General features: G+C 41.9%; 1 protein-coding gene across 1 annotated transcript in view; it reads left to right on the top strand.

Moving 5' to 3' along the window:
- LOC127953780 (basement membrane-specific heparan sulfate proteoglycan core protein) overlaps positions 1-15,046 on the top strand; it is a 287,372-nt gene that overhangs the window by 76,103 nt on the left and 196,223 nt on the right. The window contains exons 4-10 of the mRNA XM_052553074.1: positions 1,115-1,195; positions 1,278-1,412; positions 2,161-2,331; positions 2,420-2,701; positions 2,908-3,150; positions 7,131-7,395; positions 7,630-7,817. Coding sequence (XP_052409034.1) covers positions 1,115-1,195; positions 1,278-1,412; positions 2,161-2,331; positions 2,420-2,701; positions 2,908-3,150; positions 7,131-7,395; positions 7,630-7,817 — 1,365 coding nt within the window. The remainder of the gene's footprint in view (positions 1-1,114; positions 1,196-1,277; positions 1,413-2,160; positions 2,332-2,419; positions 2,702-2,907; positions 3,151-7,130; positions 7,396-7,629; positions 7,818-15,046) is intronic.

Consider the following 15,046-nt stretch of genomic DNA (forward strand, 5'->3'; position numbering starts at 1 on the left):
GTGGCGTGGACTCTTGGAGATGGCGCAGTCTTTACATCCGTGCATGTACCTTCTGATCTCCGATGCCATGTTGGGCCACCAGAAGCATTCTCTTAGCAGCAAGAGGGTTTCATTGACCACCGGGTGAGCAGTGCGCGGTGTCCTGGGGATGTATTGCCATCCTGGTGGACAACCCGGCGGAGTGTTGGTGGAGGGATCGGAGGAGGGTAGGGTCTCGGTTGACCAGATGAAAGGACTGATGATTACCTTCTCAGGAAGTATAGTTTCAGACTGGGACAGGGCTTCAGCCTTGATGTTTTTGGCCCCTGGGCGGTACGAGATGGAGAAGTTGAAGCGGGTGAAGAATAGCGCCCAGCGGGCCTGCCTTGGATTAAGCCTTTTGTCCATGCGTAGATACTCAAGGTTCTTATGGTCTGTGAGAACTTGGAAAGGGTGTTTGGCTCCCTCTAGCCAGTGCCTCCACTCTTCCAGAGCCAACTTGATGGCCAGTAGCTCTCGGTTGCCAATATCGTAATTGACCTCCGCCGGGTTGAGTTTGGAGGATGGCAGCTAGAACTCCCCTGCTGCTGGGACAGGACCACTCCCATTCACTGACAGACATTTCCCCTTGTTTTATATTATAAATAAGGTAAGTAGAGAGATCATTAGTCCTTAGAGTAAGCATGGAGGTTATACGTTGTTGCAAACGAGACCGGACGCCGACTGGGAGCTTGTGTGTGGTATTTATGAGAGCTGGTGATTGCAGGTGGATGAGGAACAGGTGGGAGTGATTAGTACTGAAGTGAGGGAGTGTGCTGTGATTGGTTGGTGATGGAACCTGGGGTGTCTGTTACAATAGACTAAAATCAGCATATATTATTTTATTTGCATATGTATTATATTATCAGGTAATTTTTCTTTGTGAATTGTTATTATTTAACAGAAAGACCAAAACCAAACGTGAGCATTAAACCTGCTCAACATGTATTCAGAGGAGAGATAGTTACACTTAGATGTGACATTGATGGTGAAGGAGTCACTAGCTGGCAGTACAGCTGGTATAAAGATGGTTCAGCTAATGCTTTCAGTGAACTACAGGAACACACATTCAGTCCTGTTACTGAGTCTGACACAGGTAAATACTCCTGTAATGGAGCAGAGAGAGGAGGATCACGAACATCAAACATCAGTGATACAGTTACACTGACAGTATTAGGTGAGTTTGATAATCTCCTCCTATTAACACACACAAGTTATAATTGTTAACATGTTATTAACTAGTGATTTCTCTATTTCAGACAGACTCCATGCAGTTTTAAGTGTTTCTCCACAGAAGTGGTTGACTGAAGGAGATCCAGTGACTCTGATCTGTGAGGTTTATGGCTCCTCTACAGACTGGACATTCAGCTGGTTCACTCTAACTGCTTCATCAGGTAAGATATAATGTGCTTCAGGTGGTAACTTTGAATGAAAGAAATAGTTCAATTATATATATATTATTTATTTTTATTTTTTTTACAATAATTCACCATCTTATTGTTCCAAATCTAGATATATATTTTTCTCCCTCTGTTGAACACAAACTAAAATAATTAGAAGAATGTTGTACAACCAAACAGTTGTAGACACTGACTTCCATAGTATCCCCCCCCCCCACCCCATACTATGGAAGTCAGTGGCTACCAGCAACAGTTTGGGCAGAACTTGAGGGTGAGTAAATGATGACAGAACTATCCCTTTAACAGATTTTATTCAAGTCAAAATTATTATTTAATATGTCTAAGTCAAGCTGATCTAACTACATCCCGAACCCAAACTTGTTTACGTGGACCAGTGTTACTGTCAAGCTGAATTCGATGATCAAACAAAAGCAGCAATGCTCTGATATTGCTACAGTGTTCCCAAATCCCTGGGAGGTCAGACTGTAGTATGAATGGCTTACCAATCCAACTAAAGAAGGCTTGAAGGTCAATGGACAAAGTTTACAAATTTCTATATATCCGAAAATTTATTGTATTGTTTATAAGAAAATAAATAAAAAAATAAAAAATAAAAAAACATTACTGAAATTAAAAGAATTGAAACCATCTGAATCCATCATTTTACAGTGAAAGTCATTCATAAGGAGCATACAGAAATTAATTCCCTTAGTGAACATCTTCACATTCTCACTTTAAACAGAAAGCAGCAATCATTATCAGATGCTCTCAGACAGCAGCAGAGGAGCTGGAGGAAACTACACTGTCAGTTCTGCTGCTCTAAAACACACAGGAGTTTATGTGTGCAGAGCCGAGAGAGGAAAACCAGCATATAAAACAACCTACAGCAACACACAGCCAGTATGGGTCACTGGTGAGTTCAGACACTTAAATTATTGGTTCATATTTATTAAAAAAAATATCAAAAATTTCTAAATGCTTAACTCTAATTGTCTTCTCAGGTGTTTCTCCTCGAGTCTCTCTGATCATCAGTCCCGGCAGAACTCAACACTTCACATCTCTCTGTCTCTCTCTGAGCTGTGAGGACCAGAGTAACTCTGATAGATGGAGAGTGAGAAGATACACAGAGAGTGGACAGCTGGAAGATTGTTCATCATTACACCAGGCTGCACAAACAGGATCTACCTGTACAATCAGTTCCACCAGCACATCAGACATTGGAGTGTACTGGTGTCAGTCTCAATCTGGAGAGAAATATCATCCTGTTAATATCACTGTACACTGTGAGTCTGTGTGAATTTATTAATTTCACTGGTAATTTCCAATCAAATCATAAAGCAGGTTGATTAAACACATGTAGGATGCATCAGTGGGGCAGGCAGCACAAAGAATAGTTTTGTCATAAAATAAATAAACTATTTTTTGTTACTATATTTTTCATATAATTTTAATATTTTGCCAACATTGCATGTTTCCTCTGTTTCTGTAGCTGGTGTGATTCTGGAGAGTCCTGTTCATCCTGTGATTGAAGGAGATACTCTGACTCTACGCTGTTTATATCAACATTCAACTCCATCAAACCCCAGAGCTGATTTCTATAAAGATGGATCACTCATCCAGAATCAAACTACAGAGATGATCATCTCTACTGTCTCAAAGTCACATGAGGGTTTCTACTACTGCAAACACTCAGAGAGAGGAGAGTCACCCAAGAGCTGGATGTCAGTCAGAGGTGAAATATCGTATTATGTAAATGATCAAGTGAACTAATCTTCCTTAAATTTTTACTCTCTGCTCTTAGAGATTAAATCCATAATAAATTGTATATGTAAACAATTAACTCTGTGTACTGAATATATATATATATATATATATATATATATATATATATATATATATATATATATATATATATATATTCAGTATTAAGAATGTATTTTTAGTAGCGATGCACCGAATCCAGATTTTTTGGGGTTCGGCCGAATACCGAATCCATTGTTTAAGATTCAGAAGAATCAGAAACTGAATCCTTATCGCATCCTTTTTCCATTAACACAGTAAAACACATTAATGAAGTAAACAACGTCCAACGTCCTCGGTGAGGCTCAGGTCAGCTACTTGGTCCCGGGTCCCCACCCATTTCTTCAGGAGGTTGATGTGGTAGAGTTGCTCTGCCTCCCGTCGTCCTCGGTCATTCCGTTCCCTCATTTGTCGGACGTGCTCAATGATGGTACGATGAGGGGCCGGCTGCTGCTCCCACGCTTCCCGGGCCACGTCCAAGAGGCCCTGAGGTTGACGGCCAAACAGGAGCTTGAAGGGGCTGAAGCCAGTTGAGGCCTGAGGAACTTTGCGGATCCCAAAGAGCACGTAGGGGATCATGAGGTCCCAATCCCGCTTGTCCTCCGCCGCTACACGTCTTAGCATTTGCTTGAGGGTCTGGTTAAATCTCTCTATGAGCCCATCGGTTTGGGGGAGACGGTGGTCCTCAACTGCTTCACCTGCAGCAGCCGGCAGAGGTCCGCCATTAGCCGGGACATGAAGGGGGTTCCCTGGTCAGTCAGGATCTCCGAGGGGGAGTTTGCGATGGTCTTCCGCAGGGGGACTGCTTCTGGGTACCGGGTGGCATTGTCGACGATGACCAGGATGTGCTCATGCCCTCGGGCAGACTTAGGCAACGGCCCCACTATGTCCATTCCAATCTGCTCGAAGGGCACCTCGATGATAGGCAGCGGGATGAGCGGGCTGGAGGGAGGAGTCCTGGGCGATGTGGCCTGACAGGTCGGGCAGGCTTGGCAGAACCGCTTTACTTCGCCCTCCAGGCCCGGCCAGTGGAAGCGGTCGCTGATGCGTTGAGCAGTGTTGGCTGTGGCGAGGTGTCCTGCCATGGGGTGGGAATGTGCCAGTTCTAGGATGGTCTCGGTCTTGGCTCGAGGCACGACTAGTAACTTTTTCTCCTCCCCCCTCCGCTGGGTGACACAATACAGCAGGCCATTCTCTACAACAAAATGTGGGAGAGGGTGGGGCCGGGGGAGGACGTCCTCTCCATCTATGACTCGCACCTGACTCCAACTGTGCTTGAGTCGGTTGTCCTCCCTCTGTTCCTTGGCAAAAGAGCCCCCTCCAGCGGTCTGTTGGTACACATCATAGAACAGATTAGTAGATTGGGAGGGGGCCTCACCTTCTCTCCCACTGTCGGAGGCGAGCAGGGCCGGTCCGCGGCGGGGTCCAGGCGGCCACCTCGGTCTTCGATGGTTCCCCTTGGGGCTTGCAGGCTGAGTAGTGGTGGAAGGCAGCTTCTCGAAGACAGGCCAATCCCTTCCAAGCAGTACGGCCACCGACAGGTCCTTCACCAGGCCTACCTCCACCGGCCAGGTGCCTTGGGGGGACGAAATGACCATCTCATGGGCCAGTACTTGGCGAGTGTCTCTGTGCACTGCACACAGGTAATCGGTAGGAAGTTTCTCCGGCCGCCTCGAGGGGCGCACAGCCGCGACTGGATGAGAGTGACCGCACTGCCTGAGTCCAACAGGGCCCGGAACCGTCTTCCATCCACCTTCACCTCTGCTTCGGGGGCTCCCACCGGTACTCGCTGGTGGATGATGAAGCCTGCCAGCAAGGCTCGCGGAGGCGATGGTGGATCTGCGCTTGGCATGGGCTCATCTCTAGGTGGGAACCATCGGCCTGTTGACTGGTCACGTGGTGCCTTCGAGCGGGCGTCGCTCCTGGACAACCCTCTGGGGGAATGACGGCAGCCGGTCCCCTGCCCCGCTGTGATGGACAGCATCCGCCAGCTCAATCACCTCCACTAGTTCCCGGACATTACTTGGGTTCCTCATGCCGACGGCCTGACGGTGGGCGCGATGTAGTGCGTGCAGGAGGCGATCGACCACCACTCGTTCCACTACCTGTGTTGGGGTGGGGTCTCCATCCAACAACCAGTGCTGGATGATGCGGCTGAGTTCCGCCGCCAGGGCACGGGCTGGCACCCGGGGCTTGTATTCCCATTCGTGGAACTGCTGGGTGGCGCATACAGGGGAGAGGCCCAGTCTCGCCAGGATCTCTCGCTTAACTTCAGCATAACTGTCGGCAGTCGTCAAGGGGAGCAAGAAGTAAGCCCTCTGTGCTTCACTGGTGAGGAGGGGTGCCAGCGCACGTGCCCACTCGTCCTCGGGCCATCCCTCCTGGTGGGCGGTGTTTTCGAATACTTGAAGGAAGGTCTCCACATCGTCATCGGCTGTCATCTTGGGTAACAGGCGGTTGGCTTGTGCCCGAGGCTCAGGTAGCGGAACGCCCTGGGCTGTGGCGGCCCGGACGGTGGCGAGTTCATCCTCCGTCCTGCCCAGGCAAGTGGCGAGGTGTTCCGCTATTTGCTGCTGGCGGATGCTCACTTCAGCGAGGCGTTGTAAGACGACCTCCATCGCGGGGACGCGCGCGCGCCGCCTTCCTTGGTGCTGGTGACACAAACAGGGAAAGAGGGGAAAAAAATTAGGAGTTGGGGCGGTGATCTTGTCGGTAATTCTTCACTGTTCTGCCTGCATTCTCCACCACTGTCAAGGGGTGAAGAATCACTCGACAAGGGGTGTGTGAAATCAAAAGCCTCGGAGGGTGGATTTATTGAATATTGTGGGGTGCCTGGTGAAATGTGCTGCTCCGCTTTCTGGTGGCCGGTGCTTCCCGTGTGCTCTCCGTGCTCTTCGGTGCCAGTAAAGGTGAAAGTGGGTGTCCTGACGTGCTGCAAATTGGGTGGGCTGTCGGTCACTCGCTGCTTTCTGTGAAGAAATGAGACAGGGATTAGACTAGCATTGCATTCGGTTCGAGACCGTCATTTGAGTGCAGTGTGTGCTCCTTAAGAGTGTGCAGGCTGATGGGGAGTAGCTGTGACCGATCAGCCGGTGACGAGGACGTGCAGGTGTTTTCTGTTGGTTGCCAGGGTGACGCTGATTCCTCTGGGAGTGCTCGTCACACCTTTCACATGAAATTAGAGTTTCCTTTAAAAAAAAAACCAAGATGCTCTGCATTAAGAAGTGACAGCCGGTTGCGAGTGTGGGAACGAATGTCCCCAGCAGTACTGAAAAGTCTTTCACTGGGCACAGATGTTGGTGGCACACAGAGGTTGATCTTTGCTGTTTTTGCTAGCAGTGGAAATCACTGCTGGTTTGTCTTCCCCCACTGAAGAGGATTCTCTCTAAGAGGAATCAAAGGCTCACCGAGAAAAACGCTTATCTCCACGTCAGTGCTCACTGTGACTGGCTCTATATTGCTACAGAATGGTCCTCATGTAAACACCATCACGTAATCAATGGCCGCGTGCCATAGACCAGCGTAGCGCAAGCCTAGGGTTCGGTTTGGTGGAAAAAAAATCTAAGGTTCGGCCGAAACCAAACCACGTAAAAAAAAAACCCCATTATTCGGCCGAATCCAAATCCTGGATTCGGTGCATCCCGTGCATCCATTTCTTGCCTTTAGATGGTTAACTTTAAATTCCCTTAAAAAAGTTATCTGCTTTGTCAAAATCTATAAAATATCATAATGTTTATGTTTATACATTTATTTATATATGCAGCGCTACACAAAACAAAATAGAGCATGAAACACTTTAGCATGAAAATGGTGTTTGACAACATTCTCTGTGAATCTAAAATGCCCTAATGATTTATCTTTGAGGATGAAATCTACCTACAGTACATGCTACCAATGATTTTATATTTACAGATTTTACCGCACCAACTCTGACTGTGCTGCCACAGAGTTCATTGTTCACTGGAGACTCATTTACTCTGAAATGTGAGGTGGATCAGTCATGGGATGGATGGGAGTTTCTATGGAGTAAAAACTCAAACACTGAATCTACTGAAGTTTCAAATAAAAAAATATATTCAGTGAAAGTCTCTGATGGAGGAGAGTACAGGTGCAGAGCACGAAGAGGAAGAAATTATACAAATTACAGTGAACCAGTAACAGTTACAATATATGGCAAGTATTTTTGATTAATGATCTGCTCTGAGAACACAATGAAAATGATTCAAAAGACACTGAATCAATGACCATAACAGCTACAGAGAACAACACTTCAGTCTAACCTGATTTAGCATGTGTGATTTTCAATATAGTAACTGTTCATAGACTAAAACTAGCATGTATTATTTTATTTATATATTAATTATATTATCAGGTAATTTTTCTTTGTGAATTGTTATCATTTAACAGAAAGACCAAAACCAAAAGTGAGCATTAAACCTGCTCAACATGTATTCAGAGGAGAGATAGTCACTCTCAGATGTGACATTGATGGTGAAGGAGTCACTAGCTGGCAGTACAGCTGGTATAAAGATGATTCAAACAGTGTTTTCAGTGAACTACAGGAACACACATTCAGTCCTGTTACTGAGTCTGATGCAGGTAAATACTCCTGTAATGGAACAGAGAGAGGAGGATCACGAACATCAAACTTCAGTGATGAAGTTACACTGACAGTATCAGGTGAGTTTGATCATCTCTTCCTATAAACATACACACACACACACACACACACACACACACACACACACACACACACACACACACACACACACACACACACACACACACACACACACACACAAGTTATTAATGTTCACTTGTAATCAATTAATGATTTCTCTATTTCAGACAGACTCCATGCAGTTTTAAGTGTTTCTCCACAGAAGTGGTTGACTGAAGGAGATCCAGTGACTCTGATCTGTGAGGTTTATGGCTCCTCTACAGGCTGGACATTCAGCTGGTTCACTCTAACTGCTTCATCAGGTAAGATATAATGTGCTTCATGCGGTAAATTTGAATTAAAGAAATAGTTTACTTTTTTTTTTTTTTTTTTTTACATTTAATCACCCTCATGTTGTTCCATATATGCCACATATAGGCAAAATTGAGGTTCATATATGTGTATATACAGGAAATTTTGGTCTCCTTTATTGCTTCTCCATATCCACATGTTAGCCCTATACATACAAGATATGTCATCTATATAGCTAATGGAGCTGAGAAGAGCAACAAGATAAAAAAAATTCTGTTCAGTTTTTTTTTTTTGTCTTATTTTTGTTCTTGTACTATATTTTTTGTTTTGTACTATTTGATTGATCTTGAGTAAATACATAATGTACATTTCTACATTTTGGACTTTTATTTATGTTGCCTAGCAGCTATGTGTCAGGCTATCTGGTCTCTGTTTCCCTGGGTGTCCACTAGTGGTCTCACTTCCCCTTAGGCACCTCACCGTAGGCACTACAATTCCCACAAGCCTTGTCCCTTCATCACAGTAATTGAACTCCTGTTAATTGCACCAGGTGCCTTAACTTATTAGTCACTTGACTCCCTATATTAACCAGTCTTTTCCTGTTGCCTGCATGGAGTCCTTTCCTTCCGTTTCCTGCCATGCCCAGTCTTCTCGTCTTCCGAGTTCCTCGCATTCCGAGTTCCTGTTCCTCTTTCCGTTCCTGTTCCCTTCCTGTCCCTTCCTTGTTTGTTTATTTGGATTGTTTCTGGTTTTGACCCTGGCTAATAGTATAATTTTACTATTATAGGTGAACATATAGGTGCATATATACGTGCATATGTGTACCTACGTAAATAGGTATATGTATGCACATATACAGGTCCTTCTCAAAAAATTAGCATATTGTGATAAAGTCATTGATAAAATTTAAACTTTCATATATTTTAGATTCATTGCACACCAACTGAAATATTTCAGGTCTTTTATTGTTTTAATACTGATGATTTTGGCATACAGCTCATGAAAACCCAAAATTCCTATCTCAAAAATTTGCATATCATGAAAAGGTTCTCTAAACAAGCTATTAACCTAATCATCTAAATCAACTAATTGACTCTAAACACCTGCAAAAGATTCCTGAGGCTTTTAAAAACTCCCATCCTGGTTCATTACTCAAAACCACAATCATGGGTAAGACTGCCGACCTGACTGCTGTCCAGAAGGCCATCATTGACACTCTCAAGTTAGAGGGTAAGACACAGAAAGAAATTTCTGAACGAATAGGCTGTTCCCAGAGTGCTGTATCAAGGCACCTCAGTGGGAAGTCTGTGGGAAGGAAAAAGTGTGGCAAAAAACGCTGCACAACGAGAAGAGGTGACCGGACCCTGAGGAAGATTGTGGAGAAGGACCGATTCCAGACCTTGGGGGATCTGCGGAAGCAGTGGACTGAGTCTGGAGTAGAAACATCCAGAGCCACCGTGCACAGGCATGTGCAGGAAATGGGCTACAGAGAAGCAGCACTGGACTGTTGCTCAGTGGTCCAAAGTACTTTTTTTGGATGAAAGCTAATTTTGCATGTCATTCGGAAATCAAGGTGCCAGAGTCTGGAGGAAGACTGGGGAGAAGGAAATGCCAAAATGTCTGAAGTCCAGTGTCAAGTACCCACAGTCAGTGATGGTCTTGGGTGCCATGTCAGCTGCTGGTGTTGGTCCACTGTGTTTTATCAAGGGCAGGGTCAATGCAGCTAGCTATCAGAAGATTTTGGAGCACTTCATGCTTCCATCTGCTGAAAAGCTTTATGGAGATGAAGATTTAGTTTTTCAGCACTACCTGGCACCTGCTCACAGTGCCAAAACCACTTGTAAATGGTTTACTGACCATGGTATTACTGTGCTCAATTGGACTGCCAACTCTCCTGACCTGAACCCCATAGAGAATCCGTGGGATATTGTGAAGAGAAAGTTGAGAGACGCAAGACCCAACACTCTGGATGAGCTTAAGGCAGCTATCGAAGCATCCTGGGCCTCCATAACACGTCAGCAGTGCCACAGGCTGATTGATTCCATGCCACGCCGCATTGAAGCAGTCTTTTCTGCAAAAGGATTCCCCACCAAGTATTGAGTGCATAACTGAACATAATTATTTGAAGGTTGACTTTTTTTGTATTAAAAACACTTTTCTTTTATTGGTCAGATGAAATATGCTAATTTTTTGAGATAGGAATCTTGGGTTTTCATGAGCTGTATGCCAAAATCATCAGTATTAAAACAACAAAGAGCTGAAATATTTCAGTTGGTGTGCAATGAATCTAAAATATATGCAAGTTAAATTTTTATCATTACATTATGGAAAATAATGAACTTTATCACAATATGCTAATTTTTTGAGAAGGACCTGTATGTGTACATATATGTGTATATGTACATATATGTGTACATATATGTGTACATATATGTACATATATGTGTAAATATATGTGTGGATATATGTACATATATATATATATATATATATGTGTGTGTGTGTGTGTGTGTGTGTGTGTGTGTGTGTGTGTGTGTGTGTGTGTGTGTTGTGTACATATATATATATATATATATATATATATATATATATATATATATATATATATATATATATATATATATATATATATATATATATATATATATATATATATATATATATATGTGCATATATGTACATATATGTACATATTATATAGTAAACCGGCCAATTTTATATATGTCACATATATTAAAAACCTATATCAAAACCTATATTTTTTTCCATGTGGGTTTGGGCAGAACTTGAGGGTGACTAAATAATGACAGAACTATCCCTTTAACAGATTTTATTCAAGTCAAAATGATTATTTAATATGACTTAGTCAAGCTTATCTAGCTACATCCCAAACCCAATCTTGTTTACGTGGACCAGTGTTACTGTAAAGTTGAATGCGATGCTCAAACTAAAGCAGCATTGCTCTGATATTGCTACAGTGTTCACAAATCCCTGGAAAGTCAGACTGTAGTATGAATGGCTTACCAATCCCACTAAAGAAGGCTTGAAGGCCAATGGACATCAAAACCATAAGAAGCCTATGCATAAAATGAATCTGTTCTTGTAAATATGAAGATGTATTTCTTTAGCTCTGATTTAATTTTGGCAGCCCCTGAAATGGGTCAGACTGACTTTAAAATAAATACACTATAATGCTCCTTCAAAGATGATCATTTACTGATTGGAAGGATCAAGAATATGAGTTCATACGTGTATGAGTGAATAAGTCTACCATCTCTACCTTAATGCTGTTGATCTGAATGTACAAAGCAAACTATTTGCTAAAATTGCTGAGCTGCAGACAAAGCAGACATATCACCAAATTAAAAAAAATATCTTTATATCTGAATATTTATCATATGGGTTTCTCAAAAAAAACATAACTGTGATTAAAAGTATTGAAACAATCTGAATACATCAGGTTACAGTGAACGTCATTCATAAGGATCATACAGAAATTAATTCCCTTAGTGAACATCTTCACATTCTCACTTTAAACAGAAAGCAGCAATCATTATCAGATGCTCTCGGACAGCAGCAGAGGAGCTGGAGGAAACTACACTTTCAGTTCTGCTGCTCTAAAACACACAGGAGTTTATGTGTGCAGAGCAGAGAGAGGAGAACCAGCATATAAAACAACCTACAGCAACACACAGCCAGTATGGGTCACTGGTGAGTTCAGACACTTAAATTATTGGTTCATATTTATCTTTAAAAAATCTCAAACATCTCTAAATACTTAACTCTAATTGTCTTCTCAGGTATTTCTCCTCGAGTCTCTCTGATCATCAGTCCCAGCAGAACTCAACACTTCACATTTGTCTCTTTCTCTCTGAGCTGTGAGGACCAGAGTAACTCTGATAGATGGAGAGTGAGAAGATACACAGAAAGTAAACAGCTGGAAGATTGTTCATCATCAGTGTGGGGATCACAAACAGGATCTACATGTACAATCAGCTCCACCATCCCATCAGACACTGGAGTGTACTGGTGTCAGTCTGAATCTGGAGAGAAATATCATCCTGTTAATATCACTGTACACTGTGAGTCTGTGTGAATTTATTAATTTCACTGGTAGTTTACAATCAAAGCATAAAGCAATTTGATTATACACATGCAGGACACACCAGTGGAGCAGAATAGTTTTTTTAAATATATATAAAAAATGATTACTATATTTCTCATTTAATTTTACTATTTGCCAGCATTGCATATTTCCTCTGTTTGTGTAGCTGGTGTGATTCTGGAGAGTCCTGTTCATCCTGTGACTGAAGGAGATACTCTGACTCTACGCTGTTTATATCAACATTCAACTCCACCAAACCTCAGAGCTGATTTCCATAAAGATGGATCACTCATCCAGAATCAAACTACAGAGATGATCATCTCTACTGTCTCAAAGTCACATGAGGGTTTCTACTACTGCAAACACTCAGAGAGAGGAGAGTCACCCAAGAGCTGGGTCTCAGTCAGAGGTGAGATTGAGAACTATAAACACTTTCAAAATATCCCTGTGTTAATTACAGCACTAAAATAAAATATATGTATCTCAGCTTCCCCCAGAACATCAAGATCTGATGGTCTCTGTTTCATGATAGTTGCAGCGACTGCAGGACTGACCGTCATATTTTTGATTATTGCCTTCTTAGTCCTGCCGTGGTGCTACAGAAACAACAAAGGTTCATCTCTTGTGATATTAAAATTCAAAACTCTGTTCCCAAACCTTTTGGCATGTCTGTCCTGCTGAAAAGAAGCATCTTAAACCGGCCTATGCTGGTTTTTCTTTTCTCCCAACCTGAGTTTGGAGTATATTTTTGGTAGTCAGGATGGGAGACCATTCTAAGGAAGCTTTGGAGTATAATTCATTAATTACTGAAAAGTATTGATAAAAATAATGCAAAATAATCACAGATTATCTGTACTGTAACTGAAAACAACTGTGAGTCAAGCAATCCATCATGTTCACTATTTGTATGAGGCATATACTGTAGGTTCTTAAGTTAATCGTCCATGTGTGTATAAAGGAGATCAGCAGTCTGCATTTTATTTTTGACCCCCTTTCCATAAAAAACATTTAGCTACATAACCATTTTATGTTCCACTAGGTGTAAGATTTCCCTCTAGTGTCAGTCAACAGCAGAATAGAAGTAAGACATCAGAGCAGAACCAGAGTGACCCGGGAAACAACACACCGCTGTCTGGTCAGTCTGGTCAGTCAAGAAATATGAAATGAAGTATATATGTATGATAAATGTATATGTATGTGTGTATAATATATTGTATAATATAATAACAGTACAGAGCAAAAGTTTGGAAACATTACTATTTTTTATGTTATTGAAAGAAGTTTCTTCCGCTCATAAAACCTGCATTTATTTGATCAAAATACAGAAAAAAATGTATATTGTGATATATTATTACAATTTAAAATAATTGTTTTTAAATTTATTATACTTTATGTTATCATTTATTTCTGTGATGCAAAGCTGAATTTTTATCCTTTAGAATTTTGATCCTTTAGAAATCATTCTAATATGACGATTCATTTTCAAAGTTGGAAACAGTTCTGCTGCTTAATATTCTTTCAGAACACTGGGTGGCGTCTGTTTCAATTGAAACAGCCCATTATAAAAATCCACAGGAAAATCTTGAGGGAACCCCTTGTTGAATATTTTTTTTTCAGGTTTTGACTTCATGGCTGCAGCACTCTTTTAAAACACACTGCTGGGTTAATTGGGTTATTGTTCTTATTTGCATATTTGCTGTGTCAGTGTAATTGACCGGATGAGCGCAGCAAACAACATATCTACATAGCTCTGCTGCTGTCTAAAAACCCATATCTTATTCTTTTCTCTCTTTTTCATCATAGACAGCGTAAGTGGACCTACTGAACTCACCTATGCTGAAATTGAACTCAAATCTACAAAGAAACCGAGGCAAAAGAAAAAAAACAAAGGTATGCAGAAACAAAAGTTTGTCCGTTTAAGATCAGAATAGTAGCTCCTTTGATTTTGATTTATACCATAAATCTAAACAGCAATAAAAACAACAACAACAACAACAACAGTAATCACTAGTTTGAAGCTGTGAACTGTGAAATTACAATATGATATGTTTAGAAATTTCATAATTTATAGTTAACACTTTAGGATGGGGATCAGTTCTCACTAATAACTAGTTGCTTATTAACATGCCTGTAATTAAAATATTGTCTGTTTATAATTACTTAAAACACATATTTTACATTACCATATTATACATCCCTAATTCTATGCAATACCTAAATTTAACAACTACTGTTAATAAGCAGCAACTTAGGAGTATGAGGAAAATGTACTCAATGGTTTGTTAAAAGAAAGAATTTAACCTTAAAATAAAATATGATCCATTTCTATATTTTCAGGTTCTGGATCTAATGATGTGACATATGCTCAAATAAATACATATCAAGAGAAGAAACTTCAAATCTCATGACACTGATGGGTTTTGGCTGCGAAGGGTTGGAGGACCAGGATCATCAATGCTTTATCATCTTTGTGATACTAAGCACTTGGTGGTGTCACGATCATTAGCTGGAGTGCCCATGAACTTCAGTAGAGGGCACTCCACTCAGGACCATTCCACCCATCAACCACCAGATGTCACCATATCATCACTTGGACACTAGCACCTCTCTTACTGTTGCACCACACCCGAACTACTTCTCCCATGAGCCACTACATCACAATCACCTTGCCACACCTGCAACTCATTTACACACACATATGAGCACCACAATCACTCTCACTCATTGCAAAATCTTGTTTAGCCTGTCTGA

This window comes from Carassius gibelio, chromosome A3, assembly GCF_023724105.1.
Source record: "Carassius gibelio isolate Cgi1373 ecotype wild population from Czech Republic chromosome A3, carGib1.2-hapl.c, whole genome shotgun sequence".
In the NCBI taxonomy this organism is placed as follows: Eukaryota; Metazoa; Chordata; class Actinopteri; order Cypriniformes; family Cyprinidae; genus Carassius; species Carassius gibelio.